Raw genomic sequence first — 14,128 nt, 5'->3', positions numbered from 1 at the left:
GAAAATGTAGTCTAAGTAGCTATGTACAAGGAGCATGGAGGCCATTAACTGATACCTTCTAACTTAGGAACAGATGTACTATAGGAACCAATGGGATTCTTTTTTTTTCAAATTAATTAATTAATTAATTTATTCAGCTGCACCAGGTCTTAGTTGCGGCACGCGGGATCTTTTAGTTGTGGCACGTGGGATCTTTTAGTTGGGGCATGTGGGGTCTTTAGTTGTGGCATGCGGGATCTAGTTCCCCGACCAGGCACCAGACCCAGGCCCCCTGCATTGGGAGTGCGGAGTCTTAGCCACTGGACCACCAGGGAAGTCCCGAACCAATGGGATTCTTTACAGCCAATTAAGTTGCTTGAAATATTTTGGTCCTTCTGGTTGGTGGACCTTTCTAGAAGCAAGCGCAACCCTAACAGTTTCTGCATCACCTCAAAAGGAATTCTCTTATTAATGAAGCCATTATGTTTGAATAATTGATTCCTAACCATACACATTTAAAATCATCTCTCCCAATTATTTATGATTATTAGGCCCTCCCCAAAGTAAGACTTAGAGAAACATTATGAAGCTTTTTGGCACTGACCATTTTAAAAGGAAGGACTGTTATTTTATTTTTTTTTTTTTTTTTTTTTTTAAAGTTTTACTTGATTTTATTTATTTATTTATTTTTTATTTTTGGCTGTGTTGGGTCTTCGGTTCGTGCGAGGGCTTTCTCCAGTTGCGGCAAGCGGGGGCCACTCTTCATCGCGGTGCGGGGACCGCTCTTCATCGCGGTGCGCGGGCCTTTCTCTATCGCGGCCCCTCCCGTCGCGGGGCACAGGCTCCAGACGCGCAGGCTCAGCAATTGTGGCTCACGGGCCCAGCTGCTCCGTGGCATGTGGGATCTTCCCAGACCAGGGCTCGAACCCGTGTCCCCTGCATTAGCAGGCAGATTCTCAACCACTGCGCCACCAGGGAAGCCCCAGGACTGTTATTTTAGAGGACAATCCCAGTAGCCCTGCCCAAGTACGATTGGACCGTTGACCCCTGCCAGTGCAGGAATTTTACATCTGCCCCCATTACATTTTGTCTTGCTAAAATTAGCCTGTCCTTCCAATCTGAGATTGTATTGGATCCTGATTTTTGTCATCCAAGGACTTATTCCCTCGCTGTTTCTTGTCACCTACAGTCTGATTAAGATGTGATGTGTCACTCATCCAAGTAGGCAGGTAGACAAATCCCATTTCCAAAAAGGAAAGAAAGTTCTGAAGTCTCTTTAAACTATACATTTTTTTAAATGTAAAGTTTTATTTTCTCACTTTCCTTTTATCCATGGCACTTTTTCTTTGTCCATTTTCTCCCCTGAATATCTTGATAACTTTGTTTTCATTGAACCATAAGCCTGAGAAGGACTTTGAAGTTTTGGACCCAAATCTACACCATTCCAGGCAGTTGGAGCTCTGGGAATACTGTTTATGATAAGGGGACCCTGAGGACACCTAAGAAAGTTTGTGGGGAGCCTTGTAATACAATTTAAAACCGGAACAAGGGGCCAAGTGGCCAGGATTCCAGCTGTTATTTATTCTGCCACAAATAAAACTTGAGCTCTTGAAAATCACTGACCCTCTGCTAGCCTTACTTATCCTCTCCAAATTAAATTCTCAAAGACCCTTTTCAATCCAAATATTATATTGTTTCTAAAATATGTGCCACTCCCACTTTACTAATGTTACAACTTTCTTGCTTCCTATCTCTCTCTTTCCTATTTCCTTAATGCTGCAGGTAATACAGACAGACTTTACTCGCCTCAAAAAAGACTACATGACCCTGACCTATTGTATTTCTCGTGATCTGAAGAAAGGAAGTGTTGTCATTTTGAAATTATTACACTAATTTAGGTTATACCTAAATTCTTCTTGTTAAACTGTTTCCCTTCATGTGGGTCACATCTCTGCAAATGCCCTCCTTGTAACAACACCCAGTTAAGATGGTTCCTTTGTTTTATTTCTTTGAGCTAACGAGTCTCAATTCCTTTAGCCTCCTTTTGCCCCATGTGTCTGTGTGTGCTTGAGCAAAAGCATATCATTTTGTTCCAGGAATGGCTAAGCACCCTTTCTTCTCACTTCTCAGGTCTACTCTGTCAGACCAGGCAGCTTCCTTGAGGAGTCAGGGCTCAGCACCCATGGGGCAGGTGTTCATGGGGCAAGTGTTGTCAGTGTGAAAGGCCTGCCCTTTAGTAAGGAGGATCTGAGATACCTAAGCAGGAGAAAGGAGCTGTGACCCAGCTTCCAGGTCCTGACTGGAGTAATGAGTGACCAGGGTCACGGGCCAGGACTCCCGGGTACCATGGAGTCTGCATGAAGAGAGGGTCTTTCCAGGCTTGTTTTGTGGCTTGTGGTTCTCAAATTACCCCTGTTCCGCCTCCCTGGGGCTCCGCCCCTCCCGAGGGAGGTGTCTCCAGTGTAAATGCCTCGGTAGGCCTGGAGTGTCTGGTGAGAAGGATTAAGTACCACATCTGAACACAGGGAGGAACAAAACACCTCCACTTCCTTTCAAGGTGTATTTTAAGCTGGTTACCTTTGACTGGGCTCTCTTGTTGGTGGGCGAACGCCCTTTATGATCACCTGAGAGTGTAATTTACGGGTCACCTGCTGGAACGGGAGTCACTCTGATGTTACCATGCAGCAGTTCTGCTGGAAATCGGGACCCGCAGGGCTCAGCATGCCAGAACAAAGCAGCACCCAGACCGGAGCCCAGAGCTGTTGACAGTGAGGCCACTCTTTTGTAGTTGTTGCCTGGCTACGTCTCAAGGCCCTTTGCCATTCAGTTCCCTGGAAGTGAGTGGGCTCTAAGCCTCTTCCTCTCCCTGGTTGGATCAGGGAAATGTGCTCCCTGCAGGGTCCTGCACCCTCTCTCCCCTCGCGGTTCTCAGATGGCCCGTCCTGACCCCAGGGCAGGTTGGAGGGACCAGCACCCTTAAAGCATGCAAGGAGGGATTCATAACCTCCGGCTGCACATTAGAATCACCTGGAACTTAAAAAACACCCACGCCAAGACCCCACCCTAGGCTGATGGAATCTGGGGGTGAAATTTGAGATCTTAAAAATATTTTCAGGTGACTCTAATGTGGAACAGCGTTGAAAACTGGTGGTTTATGTTAGTGGCTCTCAAAATGTGATTCTATACTAGCAGCATCTGCTTCTCCTGGGAACTTGTTAGAAATGCTAATTCTCAGCCTCCACCCCAGACCTACAAAATCAGAAACCCTGGAAGGGGGCCCAGATAGCTGTCTTTAACAAGCCTCTGCTGCCCAATAAAGTTTGAGGACCACTGGGTTAAGGCATAATATTAATGCACAAGCAAGCCAGTTTCATGTGACCTGTGAATGTAACTGCAAAAGCACCAGTAGAAAAGATGCAGTGGAAAAGACGGGGTAAAAACGATAATCCTTGTATGGGGTGGTAGAATCACAGATGATTTGCTTTCATTTTCCAAATTTTTAGTCATGTCATTGGATTGTTTATATACTCTTTTAAGATACAGGAAGTTCTGGGTTGAGGAGATGCAGTCTTTTAGTGTTTTGTACTGACAGCTGGAGACAAAAGCATCATGAGGAATGTACCGAGAGGAATGACTCCTGCTGGGACGGTCCCCACTGGGCAGGTTTCGTCTGAGGGCCTGTAGCTGCTCTGGGGAGGATTATTCCGGCCCCTCCTCATCTCTCATCGGAATCACCTGGGGAGGATGTATAAAACCCCTGCTGCCTGCGTCCCATGGAGTGGTGAGTCAGCAATTCTGGAGGAAGGCCTCAGGCATCAGGACGGGTGGACAGACACACAAACAGACCAGCCTCCCCAGGCGATTCAGATGTACAGTGAGAATGGACAGCCTCTCTCCTCATCTGGAAATTCTGAGGAAACAAGGTAATTTGCAAGCACCCTCAGAGGTGATCCTCTGGGAGCCGTGGGAGCGTCCTGAGAGTGGAGTCCTCTGCCAGGGGAGTGCCTCCCCCGACAGGAAGCAGGCAGCAGGGAGTGTGGTGGGCCAGAGCATGCGGGCTGGGGTCAGGTGGCTTAGGGGTGAATCCAGACTCGAGTTACCTGCTGCGTGACATAGAACAAGTGACTGTCTCTCTATGCTGCAGTTTTCTCATCTGTAAAATGGGCTTAATAACGCTGCCTACCTCCTAGGGTCGTTGGGAGGACTGAATGAGCTAATACATGTAAAACTCTTAAGATGTGCCTACCATGCCGTAAGCGTCCCATAAATGTTAGCTGCTGCTGGCCCTTGCTCTCATCCTTGTTGCTATTGGTCTTGCTGGGCTCACCAGGGCCTGGGTTGAGTTGGGTTGAACTGGTCTTTGAACTGGGGCAGGGCCTAGGACAAACCAGTGCTTCAGAAAGTTCTTCCTCTTATCATTCATGGGAACACGAGAAAAGACTGTGGACCATGTCTTCCACTGGCCGTTCCTAGGGGCGTGGAGGTGAGACCGGTTGTACCCTTGAGTTCAGGTCATTCAGAGGCCCCTCTAAGGATCAGTTTTTATTTGCCCCCTCACACTTAGGGTGGTTTCAGCCTTCTCCATTTGTCAGGCATGACCTTGGGGTATCCCTGTGTGCTGGGTGGGAGCAGCTACTCCCCTGAATGGCTCTACTTTTGTTGCTTTTCACTACAGAATGTTCTGGAAAACCAACCACATTTCTGGGTGGGTGGTGTGTGTGTGTGTTTGTGTGTGTGTGTGTGTGGTTGTGTTAGGAGAGCCCAGGGGACAAGAGTGGACAGCTTCAGGGTCAGTGGGAAACCAGTTACTACCGCCTTTGCTACTTGCTATAGTTGTACTAGATGCCAGAAAAGGAGCCAGACATACAAGGGGGACACTGACCCTCCTCAGAGGAGCCCCCTGTGTCACTGTTGCAGCTGCTCAGATGCTCGTGAAGCCCCCAGGATGCCCACACCTCCTCTGAGGGGTTCAGACGTCCCCGAACCTGGAGGCTGCAGCCCGCCGGGCCCGCCTTGTCTCTGGTCAAGCGTGGAACTGTGGAATTTGCTCCAGTGACCCTGGGAGGCCCGGCCTGCCCTGTGGTCAAGGAGCGCTGGGATTGGTTTGCCCCTGCAACACCGCCGAGTCAGCTTGCCTCCTCATTCACGGAAGGGGCAATCCCGCCCTCGGGGAGATCACGGCCTAGTGGGAAGGGCCCCCAGAACAGGACTGGTGGTTCCCTGAGGGGAGCCGAAGTGCTGTGGGTGTGGAGAAGGCAGCTGGGAATGTTTCTTCTCGCAGAACTGGAGAAGGGTGTTCTCAGTAAAGAAGCCCCTTCCAGAGAGACGTGGAGACTTGGGACCTTGTATTTCAAAAATGGCAGTGGGTGAGTGGAGCAGACCTGGCTGGTAGGACCCTCGACCCTCCAGCGAGGGCCTCCCTGGCTGTCCAGGTGACCCGAGATCCAAGTCTTCTCCCAGGTCTGTGCCATTGAAAGGATCTCACTTGTCTCCGAGGCAACGGTGCAGGGGTGTCAGGGAGGAGAGGCAGCAGTTGGGGTGTCTTCAGGGCCGAGGCTGGGGACAGTTGGAGGGAAGGAAACCCGTGATGGGTGGTGGGCGTTACCTCACTTACCCTGTGTGAAGCCTCCGGGGTGGGTAGCGGAGACGTGCCTCTCTCACAGATGAGGAAAGGGGCTTAGGAGAGTGGCCTGCACAAAATCACACAGGTGTTACTAGTCAGAGCCGGGATTTGAGCTGGGCTTGCCGGGCTCCGGTGCCTCTGGCCTCTCTCCTCTCCACAGAGGGCACTCTGCTGACCTTGGGTGAGGAAGGCGCCTCCAGTCCCGGGCCACCTTGTTAGTAATCTATAGTTTCTGTAGTGCCCTCCACACGTGACCTGGTTTGAACCACGTCGGTGTTTCCTTCTCTGGATCTTCTGATTTTTTGGTGTTCACTTGGGCAGACCCTTTTGCCTCCCTGGGCCTCGGTTTCCACACTGTAATATCTGGTTGCCAACAGGGATGTTCCTTGGGGCTCCCCTGACCTGTGGTACCACTTACTCCTCGGCCTGTGGCCTCCTTCCCAGCCTCTCTCGGGGCAGCTCCTCCCCTCACGGTCTGCACTTTCCAGACGCCCAGAAGCTCCTGTGTCCCGCCATCCTGTCGGCCTTCCTCACGGCACACACATCTTTCTCCTCACAGATGCAATGGGCTTCCCCTTGTTTCAGGATGCTCTAGAAGCCTTGTGAAGGTCACTGATCCGATGACCTGGACAAGGACACAGGTCAGGTGGAGCCCGGGGCCAGGCCCAGCGAGGGGAACCAGGCTATTGTCTCCATCTCATCAGCTGTGGACATTTCGTCAGAGGAGTCAAGGTTAAGCGGCCCGCACTGAGCACAGTTGCCGGCCAAGGCAGGTCACGCTTTCATCTCATCTCAGACGTTGCCTTTTTTTGAAGGCTTTTTATAGCCCACTTTCTTAGGGCAAACTTTGTTCTTAATTAAGAATTCTAATTTTAAAGTGAGCTCTGACCTCTTTCTTTCCAGAATCATTCTGATGCTTTGATTGCATTTCACGGGTTGAAATTAAGATCCTTTATTGTCTGCTCTCTCTGTTTTCCTGCAAGGCTAGTTACCCACGGCAAACTGGCACTTGATCGAGATCATAAAGGTTTATCCTGCTAGAATATCAATAAAGGCCTTTGGGAAGTTTTATCAAGATGCGAGAAAGGACTCAGGCCGTGTGAGACCCTTATTCCTCTGGGAGTGTTTCAGCACAGGTGGGGGCCGTGCATGGTTAAATGCTGTTTAGAGCTGGGGTGGGAACGTTTCTTCACCGTGAGCTTGAGGGAGAAGACAAAAGCAACATAATGGCTTCTTCAAAAGTTGGAGAATTAGGCATGTGGCAAGGTCAGTTCTCTAGATGGAAACTGATTTACACTGAAGAGGATTATTCTGAGTGTGACCCTCAGTGTCACAGCTCAGGAGCCCGCTTGCAGGGAACGATCATCTCTATGACCCACCAGCAGGGCTGAGAAGCCCGCTCAGGTGCACCGGAGATGTGCACACACGTGTGTTCTGCCAGCCACTGGGAACAACCTGGAACCCATCAGTGGGAGACTGAGTGAATGATGTGACAATATTTTTTAAAAACTCAAGAATATAATGTTGGACCCCCCAAATTGCCAAACGACATTGTACAGTTTAATACCATTTATGTAAGGTTTGAAGACAAGCAAAACGATGTTCATCTATTGTGTATGGCTACAAACATGTAGTAAAGTGTAATAAAAGGCACAGGAATGACGAATCCCAAATTGAGCGGTTACCTCGGGGTTGAGGGGAAATGAGATCTGGGAGGGGTTCACGAGGAATGGCTATGGTTGCTCTAATTTTTTCTTAAAGTGATTGGTGGGTGTGTACATTTTAAAATATTCATATTTTTGAATGGCTGAAATACTTTGTAATTTTAAAATTTGTTTCTAAAGAGGGGAGAATGTGTTCTAATGGTTTGTCCATCAGTTTCAGTTTTGAGGAATTACTAACTAGACTTCTCCGGGGCTGATTTGCTTGACTCTTTGCTGCTCTCCCATCTCTTACCCCATCAGATTCACTGTGGCCACTTCACCATCCCTGACTATCAAACCAGTGGGGAAATAAGAGAAAACTTGAAAGCCCTCACTTTCCTACTTGCTGGTTGGATGAGCGGGGAGTAGAAATTATGCACTAAGGGAAATCTTCACATTTTGAGCATATTTTGTTCCTTGATCACAGTGCCAATAGCCAAGGTTAACCAAGACAAACTTGAATTCCGGATGAATCCATAAGGAAGGATCTCCTGCCAAACTGAACGGGGTGGGGCGGGGGTGGCGGGGAGCGCCACTGTGCAAACCTTGCTCTAGGCTCCCCGCCCCCAGGGGAGAGCGCGTGACGTCTTGTTCTGAAATCAGTGTTTGCTCTGCATTAACAGCATGGCCGGACGCCCCTGCATCTTGCTGCCAATAAGGGCCATCTTTCTGTGGTCCAGATCTTGCTGAAGGCTGGCTGCGACCTCGATGTCCAGGACGATGTGAGTAGACGCCATCATTCTATCGGGGCATGGTTGTCGAGGGGGCTTGTCTGCCTAGAATCCCACAGCATGTAACTAGCTATGAGGGGAGGGGAGGGGGCAGTAGGAGATGCTCTCCAGCACTTTGTAGCTTCATCTTGGTGGGAAGAACTTCCTCTTGAAGGTCTGCTGTGGGACCCATTCTCAGTAGCAAGGTTGAGTTTGGGAGTATGAGCTGGTTTTCCTATCATGGTTCCTATCTAGTAGTGTTATTTCCTGTCTAGTATTATTCAAGTGCAGAGCCTCAAAGGGCACTTTTTCTGTGTCCTGTCTCAGTATGAAGGAGCACACCGCACACACACACACGCACGCACGAGTTATGGGCAAGGCTTGCTGGAAATGTGTCATTGACCAAACTTATAACTGGAGAAAAGGTGAGGCTTAAAAACTTAATTTTTTTATTTTCTCGCCTTGATTTCTCTTACTCTGTATACATTCAGTTAAAAAGGACCTATTTAAAGAAACAACAGCACACTGATCTCACGGAATCTGAGAAAAAGGAGGCCTCCAGAAAGAGTTCACTCTGGTGCTCTGCCATAATTGAAACTCAGTCTCTGAGTTTCTTTAGTCAAATGATCTAGAAAGAGATTCCAGTTGGCTCTTTTGGAGTCAAGAATCTATTCCTGAGTAAATCAGCAGTGGCTGGCATGGGGTCACCTAGTGCATAGGGTGGCCCTGTTGGGTCTTTGAAGGGGGTGAACTCTCTAAGAAGGGGATGTAGAAAAGATTATGTAAATTGCCGTCCAGTGAGCTATTAGGAAAATATCCTAATGATAATCTGATTGGAAGCGATTTTCAGAAACTTTCAATTCTGTTTCTAACTCTAATTTGTATAGTAGGACTCAAAGGAGTAAGGACTTTTGTGAGGAACACAGAATCTTGGAGAGTTAGTATTTATAAACCACTTCCAGATTCACCTGTAATCTCTGTGGTTACAGAACATTATCAGATTTCAGACCCTCAGGTGGGCTAGGGTATGGGTTACCAAAGTGTTTCGAGTTTTCTTTGAGTCTGTGTAATGTCCTAAAACTTGGCAAACACACAAGTTGAGAAGAACAGCATTCACAAAGAAATAACCAAATATGTCATATACACGGGCAGAAGGCTGTCAGTGTCATTCATAAATTTCTGGTTATATTTGGAACCTATTGAGTCATCAAGGATATTATTTTCAAAAGATGCTGATCTAGCTTTAAGCTGTTGATTTCTACCTTGGGTCACAATACTTTTTTCTTTCCTTGCACTGTAGCCATCATAACATACCTGATTATATCTTATCCTTACATGACAGGAGCAAAAATACAGGGAGAGAGAAGAGATTCTGACCACAGGAAACACAGGGCATTCAGTGCTTGGTGCAAATATGTCAGACTGCATCTGGTTTTCTCTGCATAACTGAAGCCCTTGCTTGCCACGGTGGCAAGGCTGCAGTACCAGGCATGCTAACCTATCCTGACCCAACACTCCTGTCTCAGGTCCTGAGCTGCAAGTATCACTGTGTTCTCCTGAAGCAAAAGCCATGCTGACTTTCTAGAACTACTGCTGTTTATATCAGGCAAGATAGGAAGTAAAATAGTCAGGAGCCAGGGCAGCCAAAGGGGGACATGGCAGCAGAAGGAAAAGCCAGCTCTACTTTTAGAGAGGAACTCTTTCACTTATTGAAATCTTTTTTTTTTTTTTTTCATCTTTCCCTTGCTCTAGACGATGCATACATTGCTTCTCCCAGGTAGCTTAAAACAAAACAAACAACAACAAAACAGTGTAGAAACAGCTGGGAATGGAGACGGTAGAATTGATCTCTACTAGTTCTGAAGTAATGCATTTGCCAGCATATGGTTCATGTGTGTCTTCTATACATTTACTGTGCTTGTTGATCAGCCTTGAAACTCATGTAGGAATTCAAGGAAGAAAACTCTTTATGAGTGTTCTTTAAAGAAGCTGGTGGGAGATTAAGTATTGGAAAAAAATCATTTCAGAAGTTACCTGTCTTGGGTGATGGGTAGCAATAGAGAAGGTTAATGTTATGAAGAATTTACTCCTAACTTCGTGTTCTACAGATACTGTGCTTTATGTCATGGTAAAGACTGAGAATTAGTTGAAGAATGACCTCCAGTGCCCTGGAGTGGGATTATTATGAATTTGAACCTGTGGAAACCAGTTCTTTAGAATATGCAACTCCAGGGGCAAGTTCCCTCTTGCCTCCTGCCAACCCTGTCAACTCTCATTGGAGCTCTAAGGCCATCTCTGATTGGTCAATGAGCAATCACACGGCCCCCACCTCAGAAATAGTCCAGGACCCCGTGGCCACGGTAAAAGGCATGAAGGAAGAGAAAAATAAGAAAAACCAGAGAAGCAAGGCTAGGAAGAACCCTGGAAGATCAGAGGGAGAAAAAGAGGTCAGCAATTATTTTGTGCACCTACCCTGTCTTGAGCTTCCTTGCAACATGTCTGCCTGTGGCACCTGGGAGGGATTCCTCCTGAAGAAGGGGCATGGTCCACCCTTGCATGACTGGGGTTTCTCCCATGAGCTTGGCTTTGGAATCTGCCCACATTGTGCTCACTGTTTTTCACCGTGTAGGAGAGAACACTAAAAGTATTTCAGAACAAAGTTCTAGACCTCAGTGGTTGCAAACCTTTTGAAATCCCAAAGTAAGGAACACTGACATCTTAGAAAAATGGAGAGCTGGCAGTTCATGCACTTTGCAGACAGTTGCAGTCACTTTGGAACACGATTTGCCTGTTCCAAACCAAAGTGCCAAACGGCAAGATTGCTGGGTCAAGTTTCCAGCTTCAGCGTTTTCCTTCTGCTTCTTTGTAGTTAATCATTCAACAAATACTTCTCAGGTGCCTATACTTGCCAAGGCACTGGGCTCAATCACTTAGCTTGATGATGCCATAAAGAGGCAGCCCATCCCACAGAAGCACCTGATCTTTTTTAAGGCCTGTCTTAAGGTTAATTGACTTCATAGGTTGTAAACAGCTCAGGGTGAGTGCAAAAAGCCTTGTCAATTTGAGTTCTGCCCCAGCCATGCTACCCCAAATTAGCTGGTTATCCACTGAACTGCCCTGGGCCTTGGTTTTTTTAATCAATAAAATGAGAGAGGGGCTTCCCTGGTGGCGCAGTGGTTGAGAATCTGCCTGCTAATGCAGGGGACACGGGTTCGAGCCCTGGTCTGGGAAGATCCCACATGCCACGGAGCAGCTGGGCCCGTGAGCCACAATTGCTGAGCCTGCGCGTCTGGAGCCTGTGCCCCGCGACGGGAGGGGCCGCGATAGAGAAAGGCCCGCGCACCGCGATGAAGAGTGGCCCCCGCTTGCCGCAACTGGAGAAAGCCCTCGCACGAACCGAAGACCCAACACAGCCAAAAATAAATAAATAAATAAATAAATAAGAAAATCCTTTAAAAAAATAAATAAATAAATAAAATGAGAGAATTAGATGCCACGGTGCTTGGAGCGTAGTAGAGGATTAATAAATATTCGCTGAATAAATAATGAGTAAATTTTGTTGAGAGTGCCACACTTTTCCTAGCTATTTTTTTTTTCTCCAAAGTTTCAGAATTTCATGGTTGGTATTTAGATCATATAGAAATAAAGATTATGTCAAAGTTGCTGCTTGGGTCTGTTATAAGTATGTAGTGAGGATACATCTTGTTCTTTTCTGTGTCATATTTCAAAGAGGAAATATTTCAAAAGTAAGTTTTAGTTTTATAGGAGGAAGAGTTGATTCACAGGTAATTGACCCTGTTTCAATCAAGGGTCTCAGGTGTTTGCTTGTGTTGTGTTCTGGGAGAGAGTAGCTCTGAGCCTGAGGTGGTCCTTGGCTTATGTATTTCGTCTCTCAGGCTGTGATGCTCACCTTGGTAACTTCAGGGTGGCTGGTTTTTATGTACCAGAGAAAGTGTCTCACCCAGTCCTCCAAACCCACCCCACCTGGTGTGAGCAAAGCTAACGGTCCTGCTCAAGGACCACTCAGGGTGGGGAAAGGCTGGCTTTGGCCTTCACAGCCGTGTATATCCGACACCTGAGGCAAGGACCCTGGCTTTGAGCGGGTCTGTGACTGAGGGGTGTGAAGATGGAGGGGAGGCTGTGGCCTGGAGACAGGCAGGGCCAGGAAAGGGGACACGCAGGAGACACCTGTGCCAGGTGCCTGAGGACCCTTTGTTCCCACCATAGCCTCACCCAGGTCGTCAGGTCTCCTTGCGCGTTTTGCTCGTCCCTCCGGAAATTGACTTTTAAGGGCTGAACTAGAAGTGAGATTTAGCTTCTTGCATTGAGCTAGAGTTTCACAAAGGAATGTTACCCCCAGGGAAGCAAGTACAGGAGATTCATGCTAAAAGCAAGTAATAAATACTGGTGACATTCTGGCTCCAAACTGCCTCAACTCATGATTTAGTGGCAGCCCGTGAAACACAATAAAGCATTTGACTTGAAGCCAGGCTGAGGTTAGACTGTGCCGTGACTTAGCAGCAAGAGTGGCCGACACGACCCACACTTTATGCACAACACGCACAGAATGGTTACATCTGGTTACGTAAAAGGGTTGTTCTGATTGGGCCAAGGAGTGCTAGTTAGAATGCCGGCAGCTTGTGGGAATAGTAAAAGGCCTCTAATGATTAGAAATCTGACTGAGTGGGTGTTTACCCTGAAGGAGGGGGCTGCAGCCTCACTTTTGTTGCTGAGAACAGGGCACCACATTTCTTATCAGGTCAGTAACAATAAATTGCACTTGGGGTCCGTATTGGGAAAACCCATCACCATGCTGGTAGGGAAACAGGCAGTCTTGGAGATTCTTATAGAAGTTTTAAAAAGTTAAGACTGGGCAATTTTTCATGATTACTAAGTACACCTCATCTGGAAACACTTCCTAAGTTGTTGAAGACGATGTGTAATGGCTTCGCACACCTTGTGCAAACACTGAGCCAGTGGCCACGTCCTGCTTTTGACTGCATGTCACACAGAAAGAAAGGGTCCTCTTTGAGTAAGGGGTCTTGGAAAGGTGGGTGAGAAGAAAACCAAGGCTAAAGCTAATTTGTAATGGGAATAGTAGCTTAGGATGCCAAGGGGAGGGTTTGGTGACAGAATGCAGTGGACAGTGGATGGAATCATGGTAATGGGAGAGTGGAGGTCCGGATCCATCACTGCAGAATGAACAGTGAGAAAAGCTTCTGAGACATGGACAGTCCCTTTCCTGGTATATTGGTACAGCTTAGACTTTTAATAAATAGCAGTTTTTACTGATGCTAGAAATTATACGTGTAAAATGTTGGAAAGTATTAAAAAGTATAAGGAAGAAAATAATCATTTCTCCTCATGGTTTTTTTTTGTTTTTTGTTTTGGCTGCTTTGGGTCTTCGTTGTTGTGTGCTGGCTTTCTCTAGTTGCGGTGTGCGGGCTTCTCATTGCGGTGGCTTCTCTTATTGCGGAGCACGGGCTCTAGGTGCGTGGGCTTCAGTAGTTGTGGCACGCGGGCTCAGTAGTTGTGGCACGTGGGCTCAGTAGTTGTGGCTCGCGGGCTCTAGAGCGCAGGCTCAGTAGTTGTGGCGCACGGGCTTAATTGTTCCGCGGCATGTGGGATGTTCCCGGACCAGGGATTGAACCCATGTCCCCTGCATTGGCAGGTGGATTCTTAACCACTGTGCCACTAGGGAAGTCCCTCCCCTCATGGATTTTTAAAGGGAGATTTAAAAAAATTTTAAGAATGTGAATTTGGTTTTTAAATAGGATTAAGTGCTTTTTTATTGTCATAAACTATACATAACATAAAATTGACCATTTTAACCATTTTTAAGTGTACAGTTCATTGGCATTAAGTACACTCACATTGTTATACAACCATCACCACCATCCATCTCCAGAACTTTTTTTTGGATTAAGTGCCTTTAAAGTGCATTGTCATTTGTTACAGGTTCCAGGGATGTAAGTAGAATCAGCATTTGATTAAGGCTATTTATAGGTAGCAGTGCATCCTTCTTTAAAAAAACCTCCATGTTTTCTGTATTCTAATCATCTTTCTTTCCTCTCTTGGGCTAAGAACCAGGAGTGCCCCAGGGCATGTCCTTT

At 47.2% G+C, this 14,128-nt stretch overlaps 1 protein-coding gene across 5 annotated transcripts in view; it reads left to right on the top strand.

Moving 5' to 3' along the window:
• The window catches only part of ANKRD6 (ankyrin repeat domain 6), a 206,669-nt gene that overhangs the window by 148,765 nt on the left and 43,776 nt on the right, over window positions 1-14,128 (top strand). For 4 of the 5 annotated variants that reach the window (XM_057528063.1, XM_057528064.1, XM_057528066.1 and 1 more), the window contains exon 3: window positions 7,929-8,027. In XM_057528063.1, coding sequence (XP_057384046.1) covers window positions 7,929-8,027 — 99 coding nt within the window. Of the gene's footprint in view, window positions 1-3,881; window positions 3,903-7,928; window positions 8,028-10,123; window positions 10,463-14,128 lie in introns of those variants that run through there. The other variant, XM_057528062.1, reaches the window with a different exon arrangement.

Source organism: Balaenoptera acutorostrata, chromosome 14 (assembly GCF_949987535.1).
Source record: "Balaenoptera acutorostrata chromosome 14, mBalAcu1.1, whole genome shotgun sequence".
Taxonomy (NCBI): Eukaryota; Metazoa; Chordata; class Mammalia; order Artiodactyla; family Balaenopteridae; genus Balaenoptera; species Balaenoptera acutorostrata.
The sequence above is the reverse complement of the archived record's forward strand: the minus strand, read 5'-3'. Positions and strand labels throughout refer to the sequence as shown.